Source organism: Mauremys reevesii, linkage group 14 (assembly GCF_016161935.1).
Source record: "Mauremys reevesii isolate NIE-2019 linkage group 14, ASM1616193v1, whole genome shotgun sequence".
Lineage (NCBI taxonomy): Eukaryota > Metazoa > Chordata > Testudines > Geoemydidae > Mauremys > Mauremys reevesii.
In genome coordinates, this window is record NC_052636.1 from 299,255 (window position 1) to 313,250 (window position 13,996).

The 13,996-nt window shown below is 44.9% G+C and overlaps 1 protein-coding gene across 1 annotated transcript in view; it reads right to left on the reverse strand.

Moving 5' to 3' along the window:
- The window catches only part of LOC120381809 (zinc finger protein 850-like), a 288,805-nt gene that overhangs the window by 79,479 nt on the left and 195,330 nt on the right, over nucleotides 1-13,996 (reverse strand). Inside the window, exon 5 of the mRNA XM_039499943.1 lies at nucleotides 7,502-8,548. Within this exon, the coding sequence (XP_039355877.1) occupies nucleotides 7,502-8,548 (1,047 nt within the window). The remainder of the gene's footprint in view (nucleotides 1-7,501; nucleotides 8,549-13,996) is intronic.

Sequence of the window (13,996 nt, forward strand, 5' to 3'; positions counted from 1 at the left end):
TCAAGGAACAGAGGTCACCAGTAGGACAGGAATGTCAGTGGGAGCAGGGAAAGAGGGAACAGGTCAGGCTGGCAGAGGCAGCTTCCAGCTGGGTGGGAGCATGTCCAAAGTAGAAAGGAAACAAGGGTGGGGAGAGGTGGTGGTGACCAGGTAGCAGACTAGTATGTAGATGGGAGCCGAGGGAGAGAGGCTGGTGGCTTCGGATTCCCAAGGGCTAAGTCCTGACTTTGGGGAAATGGTGTTTGCAGGTGGCTGGCTCACATGGCGGGATGGTGGCTGAGGGAGGGATCTGTCAGAACTGATCAGGTATCTGCTGGCTTTAGAACTGAGCTGAGACTAGGACCACATGCCGTGACTGGTGACATGGGGGGTACTGGAGACATGGCTAGAGAAGGTCTGAATGAGGAAGGAGATAAATCTGTGGGGAGTTTCCTTGATCACTATGAAAGTTCTGCTCACTGTGGACACTGGTAAACCCACATGGGTGTACAGCTCAATGAGAAAACCTGGGGGCTGAGGGAGCTGTGTAGGGCAATGCATATAGGCATGTAGGGGTGTGTGATCAAAATGAAAAATGTCTCTGAGGTTCAGTACCAGGTATGCTATGGCACCAACGGCACTGCCCCACCAGGCCCACACTCGGAGCCCACAGTGACTACATAGGGGCCTACAAATATGTTTGGTACCAGGACCCACAGAAGGTTAATCCGGCGCTGACTGCCCGAGCACTATTTCAGCCCCACATTTTTGGGTGGACCTCCCACAGTGGGAGCTGCAGAGCCCTCCCCCGCAACACACACGCATGCACACACACACACCCCTCCCCCCTGGTGTTGAGAGGGGAACAGGAGAAAGAACAAAATAAGCAAGAGAAGAAGAGAAAGGAGGGAGGGATGGATGGAGGAAAAGGTGAAACAAAAAGGACAAACCCTAATGTCCCTGGTGATTCTAAGGGACAAAATCCCAGGTGCGGAATAATATTCTGCCTCCTTAAGCTCGTGTTTTCCATGCCTAGAATTCAACTGTCACCAGATGGATCAGACTGATCAGGTTTCAAACCTCCAGGAGGCTCTTACCTTCTAAACAGGGATGGCTGTTTTCTAGTAAAATCACGAAAAGGGAAGGAGAAAACTCGAAAGAGGTTCCTCCTGGCGCTCACGTCCGTGAACCCGAATACTCTCTCAGTCCTCAGAGAGAGACCTGGAGAAGGAGACTTGCTGGAGCAAAGCCACAGGGGTCTCTGAGGTTTCCCTGGCCCCTCACCCCGGTCCTGCCTGGCTGATGTCAGCATCTCTCTGTGAGGTCACCACCTCCCCACCATCTTTGACCAATAGGCTGAGGTCCTGCAAAAGGCCTTTGTGATGTCACTGCCACACCCCTCCCTTGCTGGGCTAATGTCCTGCCCCTGGCCAGGCACTTTGGAGGTTTGAGCTACTCCCTGTGGATCACCCCACTCAAGGAGCGTTCGTTCTAGGCAGCAAGCTGGCTAGACAGGGAAACATCAGATGCTGCTCCCAATGCTACACTCAGTTTTTCAGAAATTAGTCGACTTTACAGCCAGAAGAGACCATTAGAGCATCTAATCTGACCCCCTGCACATCACAGGCCTCCTGTATGACACAATAGCAGGTGAGGGTGGGGGGCAGGTGAGCCGGGGGCACTGAAGGGGGGTGCTGAGGAGGCAAGTGGGCAGGCAGTGGCGGGGGGACAGGTGAGCTGCGGGAGTGGGGAGGTCTGAGGAGGCGAGTGGGAGGGGCTGGTGAGCCGGCAGCAGGGGACTGCTTCATGGAGCAGCTGGTACGGGAACCCACCAGGGGAGAGGCAACTCTAGATTTAATCCTGAGTGGAGAGCAGGAGCTGGTCCAAGAGGTAACTATAGCAGGACTGCTTGGATATAGTGACCATAATACAATAGCATTCAACATCCCTGTGGTGGGAAGAACACCTCAACAGCCCAACACTGTGGCATTTAATTTCAAAAGGGGGAACTATACAAAAATGAGGGGGTTAGTTAAACAAAAGTTAAAAGGTACAGTGACTAAAGTGAAATCCCTGCAAGTTGCATGGGCCCATTTTAAAGTCACCATAATAGAGGCCCAACTTCAATGTATACCCCAAATTAAGAAACACAGTAAAAGAACTAAAAAAGAGCCACTGTGGCTTAACAACCATGTAAAAGAAGCAGTGAGAGATAAAAAGACTTCCTTTAAAAAGTGGAAGTCAAATCCTAGTGAGGCAAATAGAAAGGAGAACAAACACTGCCAACTTAAGTGCAAGAGTGTAATAAGAAAAGCCAAAGAGGAGTTTGAACAATGGCTAGCCAAAAACTCCAAAGGTAATAACAAAATGTTTTTTAAGTACATCAGAAGCAGGAAGCCTGCTAAACAATCAGTGGGGCCCCTTGACGATCGAAATACAAAAGGAGCGCTTAAAGACGATAAAGTCATTGCGGAGAAACTAAATGGATTCTTTGCTTCAGTCTTCACGGCTGAGGATGTTAGGGAGATTCCCGAACCTGAGCTAGCTTTTGTAGGTGACAAATCTGAGGAACTGTCACAGATTGAAGTGTCACTAGAGGTGGTTTTGGAATTAATTGATAAACTCAACATTAACAAGTCACCGGGACCAGATGGCATTCACCCAAGAGTTCTGAAAGAACTCAAATGTGAAGTTGCGGAACTATTAACTAAGGTTTGTAACCTGTCCTTTAAATCGGCTTCGGTACCCAATGACTGGAAGTTAGCTAATGTAACGCCAATATTTAAAAAGGGCTCTAGAGGTGATCCCAGCAATTACAGACCGGTAAGTCTAACGTCGGTACCGGGCAAATTAGTCGAAACAATAGTTAAGAATAAAATTGTCAGACACATAGAAAAACAAACTGTTGAGCAATAGTCAACATGGTTTCTGTAAAGGGAAATCATGTCTTACTAATCTATCAAACATGTGGACAAGGGGGATCCGGTGGACATAGTGTACTTAGATTTCCAGAAAGCCTTTGACAAGGTCCCTCACCAAAGGCTCTTACGTAAATTAAGCTGTCATGGGATAAAAGGGAAGGTCCTTTCATGGACTGAGAACTGGTTAAAAGAGAGAACAAAGGGTAGGAATTAATGGTAAATTCTCAGAATGGAGAGGGGTAACTAGTGGTGTTCCCCAAGGGTCAGTCCTAGGACCAATCCTATTCAATTTATTCATAAATGATCTGGAGAAAGGGGTAAACAGTGAGGTGGCAAAGTTTTCAGATGATACTAAACTGCTAAAGATAGTTAAAACCAAAGCAGATTGTGAAGAACTTCAAAAAGATCTCACAAAACTAAGTGACTGGGCAATAAAATGGCAAATGAAATTAAATGTGGATAAATGTAAAGTAATGCACATTGGAAAAAATAACCCCAACTATACATACAATATGATGGGGGCTAATTTAGCTACAATGAGTCAGGAAAAAGATCTTGGAGTCATCGTGGACAGTTCTCTGAAGACGTCCATGCAGTGTGCAGAGGAGGTCAAAAAAGCAAACAGGATGTTAGGAATCATTAAAAAGGGGATAGAGAATAAGACTGAGAATATATTATTGCCCTTATATAAATCCATGGTATACCTGCATCTCGAATACTGTGTACAGATGTGGTCTCCTCACCTCAAAAAAGATATTCTAGTACTAGAAAAGGTTCAGAAAAGGGCAACTAAAATGATTAGGGGTTTGGAGAGGGTCCCATACGAGGAAAGATTAAAGAGGCTAGGACTCTTCAGCATGGAAAAGAGGAGACTAAGGGGTGATATGATAGAGGTCTATAAAATCATGAGTGATGTTGAGAAAGTGGGTAAGGAAAAGTTATTTACTTATTCCCATAATACAAGAACTAGGGGTCACCAAATGAAATTAATAGGCAGCAGGTTTAAAACAAATAAAAGGAAGTTCTTCACGCAGTGCACAGTCAACTTGTGGAACTCCTTACCTGAGGAGGTTGTGAAGGCCAGGACTATAACAATGTTTAAAAGGGAACTGGATAAATTCATTGGCCACTGTCGGTAGACAGATACTGGGCTAGATGGACCTTTGGTCTGACCCGGTACGGCCGTTCTTATGTTCTCCCGTGCCATGGAGTAGGCGTTCCACAGCTCCTTCACTTTGACCCTGCCTTGCAGCGTGTCCCGGTCATGGCCCCTTTCTGTCATGCACCGTGAAATCTGTGCATATGTATCATAATTTCTAAGGCTGGAGCACAGCTGGGACTGGACAGTGTAGCCTGATTTGAGGTGTGTTAGTGGTGTTTTAATTTATTGACTTAATTCAATTTTATTTAATTAATTTTAATTGATAATATTAATCATTATTATGGATATTAATTAGTATGGGTTTAGGCTTGCCAATGTGTTTGATTAGAAGATAAAGTTTGTTTTGAATTAGGCTTTACAGAGTTTATAAAAGGACCTTTGGGGGTATGACAGGAAGCTCACACTCAGACAGGTATAGTTATAAAGACTTTTTATTAAAATCAATTAAATAATAAGTAAATGGTAAAACAGTTAGAATTACAAATTTATAATTGTATCACAGTTATTCAAGATATCTCTATATATGGTAATACACGATTATGTGCTGCAAAGCTTTGGTTAATACTCACACCCTGTTTTGATGACCTGGTGTTGAAAGATATCGGATCACACCTTTGGTGGTGCCTCTGGCAGAGGAAACTAATGTCACACTTCTGACGAGGAAGCTAATGCAAAAGCTGTTAAAGCTGTTTACGTTCTAACTACGCAAATAAGCATATTAATCCTTAGATAGCAACAGCCTCCTCTCCCCAAATGCTGATGAGGTCCAGCAGCTCAACATTGCTCCAAACGGAGGATCGCCTAGTACATTAAAAAAAACAAACCAAACCGAAAAACCAGTGCAGAAAAGCTCCCATCACACATCCATCACCATTGTAGATTTTGACATCTCCTGCCTGATGTGACATCTTTGCTTTGCAAACAAGAGACCTGGAGAAGTCTGTGGCTGTTACCCTCTAACTGGGTAAAAGGTTACACATACTGTCTCAAGTAATTTTCCTCTTAACAGAAGATTTAAAATTTATCAAAAATTCCATTTGAAATAGAAATAATTACAGTCTATACTGGGTCTCTATTCTCACACATGCTATTTCTCTCACCTATTCCCCCACTTTAATTCCTTTGGAGTGAGAGTTTAATTTCAGGATTAGCCTCCATTTCCTGTATAGTAGGAGGGGGCAGGGAGAGAACGAGAAGAAAACCTGAATTATATTGTAACACTGAAAGTTAGCACGTAATCAGCCTCTTCCGTGATACTAATTAACTTCATGTTTAATTTCATTGTCGCTGGTACCAACTTATTCAACAATAATTACAACATATAAACCCATAGGGCAGTTTTCTTTTAATTCCCATTTCCACCCAGTCAGCTTTGTGTGAAAACACATTCTGCAATAACCTAGGAGCCTTCCATTTCTGTGAGTTCATTTCTCCCTGGGGCTTCTCCCAGAAGTGTGGGGGGAAGGGGTCTCACACGACGTGGGAAGGCTGCATCATGAGAAAAACCACCTGTGCTCTATTTTCACACTTTCTAATCCTTCAAAGTAGCAGCAGGAGGAGAAGCGATACAAATGCATCAGATGCTAGAGCAAAACTAAGACACCAAACCACAGACTCTGGACTCCGCATTCATGTATCCTGCAGTCTGAACTTGGAATCTGATACATTCTCTCATTGGCTACCATCATTTGCCCAGCATGGAAGTGCTTCTTGTCCAACAAGGCAGCCAGATTGGGACCCGTAGGCATGGAATGGCTCTGAAGGAATCAGCTGTTTCTCTCTGTGCTTCATGAAACTTTGGATCCAATGGTAAAAGACAGTTGTGCCCAATTTAATCATGGCATCCTTCAGGAGTGTGACCAATGCCACTTAACTAGGGAGCAGATTCTAAAGATAGTTTACCTGAGTCACAGGTCACCGCAGCTTCCATCTCGGGGGTGAAAATCAACCAGCACTACCTGCAATTTCTACTTGAGTTCTTGTCACACCTTTGACGTTACTTGGAGTAATTTGACACTTCTCTGGCGTAGAATTCTTCACCAACTGCACAACAGATCAGCTGCGATAGTGAGGTACAACTCCCCCAACTATGATCTTTTATTTCTTTAATCTGGTGCCACAAATTTAAATTAGGGACTAAATTCAGGTGCGGCTTAGAATCCCTGTAAGACACCAAATGTCAGGTCTCTATTAAAAATAGTTATATTTCTGCAGCTATAGCACATTCAACATGGATTTCATTTTCTACACATTTGCAGCATCTCCCGGGGGGAGCTGAACGAAAATGTCACTTCCATTTTCCCATCCCTAGATAGGGATTGCATTTCCCAAATAATAGGCAACATGCACCTGATTAGGAAGGAGATATCTTCAGGAGCAATCTCCTTCAGAGCCTGGGCCACAACTGCTTTGGGAGCCCAATGCCTGGGTATTTTGCTTAGTTCCAAGTCATTTAGGAGGGAATCCTCTTCCCAGCCCTTTAGAAAAAATATTGACCTAACCAACTGAACAACAGGGGGATTGGGAAAGTGATGGGGAATAAGGGAATCCCTCTGACTTACCCTATCTTCCTCTGCTGTTACAGAGGGTGACATGACATTTTCCCCTAGCCCTGCCTTGTTCCTGCTCTTTGTTATAGTTCAATATATTTGAAGTGAGGAAAATGGTAGCAAAAATATCTGCTCTGCAGCACAACCTGAAGCAACATCAGAGCAACTGGGACTGAAACAATTTGTTCCCAAAGGGGGAACTTGATGACTAAGAATTGCTTTGAAATGGGGGAACAGTATAACCGTGATGCTCAGGGTTTGTTTAGGTCAGGTCACGGGGAAAGCTAATGCCAACCCCTGCACCTGGGCTGCAACTGCTCTACAACTATAATTGTCTTTTTACACCAAGATCACAAACTTGAGCAGCCAACGCCATGTGCAGCCCTAGTGGATGTCAGGCACAGGTAGTTTTTGCCTCAGGGTACCCCATCTGGAGCTGATGAACATTCCTGGCAGGAGGGACACACTCCTGTGACTCAAAAGGAAAGCAGTTGATAGAAAAGATCATGGGACTGACCCCAAAGAGGGGTGAGCTGCAAAAGGCAGAAGCAGGCAATTCATCTGGTGGACCTGAGAGACCACAGTGAAGATGGTGCACAGATCACTATGTGAGAATTAGCAAAGGTGATTTTTTTTTAAATCTTTTCCCAGCCCTAATCAAGGCATTTGTAACAGTTCTCCAATGTGGATTTTGCGATGTCTAATAAGATGTGAGCTCTTTTTGAAGTTTTTCCCACACTCAGAGCATGTGGAGGGCGTCTCTCTTCTGCGGAGTCTCTGATGTGAGATAAAGTGTGAATGCTGACTGAAGCTTTTCCCGCACTAAGAGCATCCATAAGATTTCTCACCCGTATGGATTCTCCGATGTGTGCTCAGGGCAGAGCTGTGATTAAAGCTTTTCCCGCACTCAGCGCATGTGTAGGGCATCTCTCCTGTGTGGAGTCTCTGATGTGTGATAAGGTTTGAACACTGACTAAAGCTTTTCCCACACTCAGAGCATGTGTAGGGCTTCTCTCCTGTGTGGATTCGCTGATGCGTGATCAGGTGTGAGCTCCGATTGAAGCTTTTCCCACACTCAAAGCATCCATAAGGTTTCTCACCCATGTGGATTCTCCGATGTCTGCTCAGGGCAGAGCTCTGATTAAAGCTTTTCTCGCACTCAGAGCATGTGTAGGGCATCTCTCCTGTGTGGAGTCTCTGATGTGAGATAAGGTGTGAACGCTGACCGAAGCTTTTCCCGCACTGAGAGCATCCATAAGGTTTCTCACCCGTGTGGATTCTCCTATGTGTGCTCAGGGCAGAGCTCCGATTAAAGCTTTTCCCGCACTCAGCGCATCCATAAGGTTTCTCACCCATGTGGATTCTCCGATGTCTGCTCAGGGCAGAGCTCTGATTAAAGCTTTTCCCGCAGTCAGAGCATGTGTAGGGCATCTCTCCTGTGTGGAGTCTCTGATGTGAGATAAGGTGTGAACGCTGACTAAAGCTTTTCCCGCACTCAGAGCATCCATAAGGTTTCTCACCCCTGTGGATTCTCCTATGTGTGCTCAGGGCAGAGCTCTGATTAAAGCTTTTCCCGCATTCAGCGCATCCATAAGGTTTCTCACCCGTGTGGATTCTGCTGTGCGCGCTCAGGGTAGAGCTGTGATTAAAGCTTTTCCCGCACTCAGCACATGTGTAGGTCATCTCTCCTGTGTGGGTTCTACGATGTGTGATAAGGTTTGAGCGCCGACTGAAGCTTTTCCCGCACTCAGAGCATCCATAAGGTTTCTCACCCGTGTGGATTCTCCGATGTCTGTTCAAGGTAAAATTGTGATTAAAGCTTTTCCCGCACTCAGCGCATGTGTAGGGCGTCTCTCCTGTGTGGATTCTACGATGTACGAGAAGGTCTGAGCTCCGATTGAAGCTTTTCCCACACTCATGGCATGTGTAGCGTCTCCCTTCCAAGTGGATTCTGTTGCGGGTTATAAGGTCTGAGTGGCTACTGAAGTTTTCCTCTGGCCTCTGCTGAGTCTCACAGGCTTTTGCTTTTTCTGGGAGTCCACAACTCCCATAAACATTCCCTTTGGATCTTCCTGATAACGTTCCATGTGGTTCTATTTGCTGAGCATCTTCCTGCTGGGGTTTCTCCTCATTCTCACTCACCATCCCATCACCTGATGGGAGACAGAGAGAATCCAGACATAGGTCACTCCCTGTGCCAGAAAGAAAGGAAATCTCAGAGAGAGGAATGGAAAAAGGGATGAACAATCCAAAATATATGTGGGAGAGATCAAACCTATCAGGAGCTGATTTTCCCCAAACCCTTCCCCAGAGGAGAGAGAAAGGGATCAGTTTTGGTCTGCATCTCACCAGAACACTCAGGGGAAAGCGAGATCGGGGAGGGACCTGGTGCCAGTTGTCAGTCAGAATAGGAGGGAAGCCATGAGTGACATCTGCCATAATGATTCCACATCTGCAGGGAACAATCCTGAGCTTGGAGAGCTCACAGGGTCTTTGTAGGGCATCCCAAATGTTTCCTGCATTCCCACACAGTTTTTGAGTTGGTTTAACCAATTCCTCACCAGTGAAGGCAGCTCTTGGGAGCACTTCTTTCTCAGAGGCCTGGAGATCTGGGACCCACGGCTCTTCCCCTTGTTCCAGCTGCGAGATCACATCAGGTTTGGAAATTGGAATCCCTACTCCAGGCAAAGAAAAGAAGGGAGGTCAGTGGAATTTGTGGGATACTCGTCACAAAGAATATTCCATGGTTGTAATCCCTGCTCATTTTTAAGCAGTAGAATACCAAGGCCATCTTCCTTGGCTCAAAGTGGCAGAAGAGTTAGTATTATTATTATAAATCCTCTCTGGCAATAAATCCCTTATCAATGGTTGTGAAACCCTCCTTTCTTTATTATCTTATCTTTATGGTCACCACTTTTACCTTGTTAATCAGTCTGGTTCTCTAATTGTTTCTATCTGCTGTAAAATTCATGTTGCTAGGTGTGAGTAAATTACGTAGTGGGATATAATTGGTTAGAAAATTATGTTACGATATGTTAGAATTGTCAAGTATCAGGGGGTAGCCGTGTTAGTCTGTATCCACAAAAACAACAAGGAGTCTGGTGGCACCTTAAAGACTAACAGATTTATTTGGGTATAAGCTTTCGTGGGTAAAAAAACCTCACTTCTTCAGATGCATGGAGTGAAAGTTACAGATGCAGGCATTATATACTGACACATGAAGAGAAGGGAGTTACCTCACAAGTGGAGAGCCAGTGTTGACAGGGCCAATTCAATCAGGGTGGATGTAGTCCACTCCCAATAATAGATGAGGAGGTGTCAATTCCAAGAGAGGGGAAGCTGCTTCTGTAATGAGCCAGCCACTCCCAGTCCCTATTCAAGCCCAGATTAATGGTGTTACATTTGAAGATGAATTTTAGTTCTGCTGTTTCTCTTCGAAGGCTGTTTCTGAAGTTTTTTTGTTCAAGAATAGTGACTTTTAAATCTGTTATAGAATGACCAGGGAGATTGAAGTGTTCACCTACTGGCTTTTGTATGTTACCATTCCTGATGTCCAATTTGTGTCCATTTATTCTTTTACCTAGAGACTGTCCGGTTTGGTCAATGTACATGGCAGAGGGGCACTGCTGGCACATGATGGCATATATCACATTAGTAGACGTGCAGGTGAATGAGCCCTTGATTGTGTGGCTGATGTGGTTGGGTCCTCTGATAGTGTCGCTAGAGTAGATCTGGGGACAGAGTAGGCAACGAGGTTTGCTACAGGGATTGGTTCCTGGGTTGGTGTTTCTGTGGTGTGGTGTGTAGTTGCTGGTGAGTATTTGCTTCAGGTTCGGAGGTTGTCTGTAAGCGAGGACCTGGCCTGCCTCCCAAGGTCTGTGAGAGTGAGGGATCGTTTTCCAGGATAGCTTGTAGATCATTGATAATGCACTGGAGAGGGGCTGTATGGGATGGCGAGTGGTGGTGTATTAGGTGGAGCCTTTGTGGGAGGTGTGGGATTTACTTGAATAGGCCTAAGGAGACAATCCCAGGTCAGATATTTCGCACCCCCATTTGAGAGACTAATGAGGAACTACAAGCGGGTGGAATACGCCACAGGATTCTGAAAGAAGGAAGTCTGGGGCAGGCTCTAGCAATTAGTTTGCTATGCAGTATCTCAGCAGCTGGATGCATTCATATATTAGAATTATTAATAAATAAGTGATGTAAATCATGAGTATTGAGGCTTGATGCTTAATTATGGACTTCCCAAAGGCCAGGTATGGTTTGGGGCAGCTATTGACATTACTGTAATCAGAGTAAAGGAGCAGATATGGTATATCGCCATCCTCTTAGCATAAGAAACCAGAGAAAATAACTCTCCTAGTGACCAGTTTTTCATTTTGTCAGGTCCCCAAGACAGTGTAAACTGAAGCAGGGCCTCCCTTCTGATGGGCTCCCTTGCGCCTCGATCTTTGTTTCCAATGGTGTCCATAGCTTGTAAGTCCGCACAGTGCAAGCCCCTCTTTACTATACTTCTCTTACTCTAATCATTACGTGTATTGAGCCTTGCCTATGATTTCAACTATAAATCAAATTTCTGTGTGTTTCACCCAATTTCATCTCCTCCATTAACTTTGCGTAGCCATGTACAAGGGCGAGCTGTACCCCCAATACGTCATCTTATAGGTGTAAAAATTGTACAGGCTACACCACCAGCCTGTGACATCATCAACAAAGTGCCCATTTGTGCCTGGGTAGGGGCCCTGCTCTGGGCGGGAGGATGCAGCAAGGACTCAGGATCGGTGGCCGGGGTCGCTGTGCATAGGAGATGGGGAGGTTATATGGGGAGGGGGGTAATGAGTGAGAGAGGGAGGGCAAGAGTTAAAATAATAATATTTTGGGGGGGGGGAAATGTATAATAAAGTGAAACTGAACAGAAATAAAACTAGAGTGGAGGCTCTAAAGCAACAAGGCTTGGGTAGGGATTCGGGGTTAAAGGTCTGGGTTCCCCACAGCTCTAGATCCCCAAACCTCTCCTCCCTCCCACTGACCCACCCACCCCACTTCCTGGGTGCCCCTCCTCCACACTCCCCTCCCCTTCTTCCCATTACTCTCAGCCAGCACCACCTCCCGGCACCTTGGGAACTTCTTGTATTTTCTCCTCGTCTCTCACAACCTCCTCCCTCCCTGCTGCTTCTTAGCTCTAACCCTGCACACACCCTCCCCATGTCCTGACACCCCAGAATTATCTACTCCCCCCTTCTCCTCCCCTCCCACAGCTCTGTTCTCCCTTCACCCGTGGGGTCCTGAATGGGAACATTATATACTCTCCTATCAAAAGAGGAGCTCATCTGACTGTCACACAAGCCAGGCATGAGTCACACACCTATTTACTCAATTTAGAATTCTACAGGCAGCATATTTTCCTCTTACAATGAGGAAAAGGCATGAAAGCTACAGTGATTAATGTAGTTATTAATGTAGCCAATAAGGATACATTCAATGCAGTTTTAAAATGACTGACAGCACCAAAAAAAGCACATGTCCAAAAATTATACTAGTAGGTGGGAGATGAGGCAAAAACAGTGGGAGTAAGGAAACTTGTATGACAAATAAAGGTATAAAATTACTACTACTCAGGTTCTTTAGAGACCCCACAGCTTCTAATAACTGAGGGGACAGGACTCCTTACCCAGTGAGACCACCGTCTCATAGTTCTCCTGCATGACATCCCTGTAGAGGGCTCTCTGAGCGGGGTCCAGCAGAGCCCACTCTTCCCTGGTGAAATACACAGCCACCTCCTCGAAGGTCACCGGCCCCTGAAAGAGCAAGAGTCCAACACTCAGTACCTGCTGCCCCACCTCACAGCCCCACTATTCACAGAACAACACCACCAGGTAAATGGAGGCACATGTTAACAGAGTCCCACCCCATCTTGCTTAGAGCAGCCAGGAGGAATCAGAGGGTAGAAAGAGAGAATCTTTGTGTCTCCCACCTGACAGACAGAGGCAGGGTCGTCACATTTATTACATACCCACTAGCCAGAGCTTGATACAGGAGATGGGGCTGTCTCTGGACCCTGCTGGTGGCTCCCTGGTAGGAATCCCAACACTCTCCAAATAAAATATATGGAAGAAAGGGGAAGTCAATAGTAAAGACTATAAGTTAGAAGGTCAGGATTGTAGAAAATTGGTAAGGGAAGCTATCAGAAATCAATGATCAATCAATGAAAAATAAGAAGGAAGTTTTTAAAAGTATATTAAGTACAAAATTAATCCTAACAATGGTAGTGGTAAATTACTAGATAGAAATGGCAGAATTATCAAAAATAATGCAGAAGAGGTAAAAGTATTCAATAAATATTTCTCTCCTGGATTTGGAGAAAATCAAGTGATGTAACTCATATCATAAGATGTTGACGACGACACTTTCCATTCCAACAACAACTCATGAGTATGTTAAACAGCAGGTATTAGAGTTAGATGTGTTTAAATCAGCAGGTCCAGATAACAAGAGTTTTGAGAGACCCGGTGGAGAAGCGTGGTGGACTGTTAGTGTTGATTTTCATTAGGACTTGGAACACTGAGGAAATTCCATGAGACTGGAGTAAAGCTAATGCTGTGCCAATATTTAAAAAGTGTAAAAGAGATGACCCAGCTAATTACAAGAGTGTTAGTCTAAAATCGATACTGGGCAAGAGAATGGAGCAGCCGATAGTGGAGTTCATTAATAACGAATTAAAGGAGGGTAATATAATTACCATTAACAAAGGTTTAGACACAATAGATTGTCAAACCAACTGGATATCCTTACTGGATGAGATCAAAAGTTTGGTTGCAACTAATAGTATTGATGTAATATACCTAGACTTCTGTAAGGCATATGACTTGGTCCAGCACAATATTTTGACTAGAAAACTAGAAAGATACAAAATACACAGGGCATATATTAAACAGATTAAAAACTGGGATCGTAAATGGGGAACTATGGTCGAGTGGATTTCTTTCTAGGGCTTCCCACAAGGACTGGTTCTTGGCTCTGTCTATTTAACATTCTTATCAATGACCTGGAAGAGAACATAAAATCATCAGTGATAAAGTTTGCAGTTGCCACAAAGATTGGGGGTGGTGGTAACTAATGAAGTGTCAGTAGATTCCGGCTCCAGCACTGGGAGTCTGGGAAGTTGTCCCAGCCCTGGCTGGGGGGTTATTTCCTGTTCCACAAAGAGGGGAAGTTTCATTCCCAACTCCTGTGCCTTGAAATTAGGCCCTATCTGACACTACACCCCACATTCAGCATAGTGGTAGGAGTATAAAATGATTAGGCCATAATTATTAGGCATTTTGTGCAAGATGCGTCATGTGCAGTGTCATTGGAAAAGTTGTGATTGGCCGAATATGAGT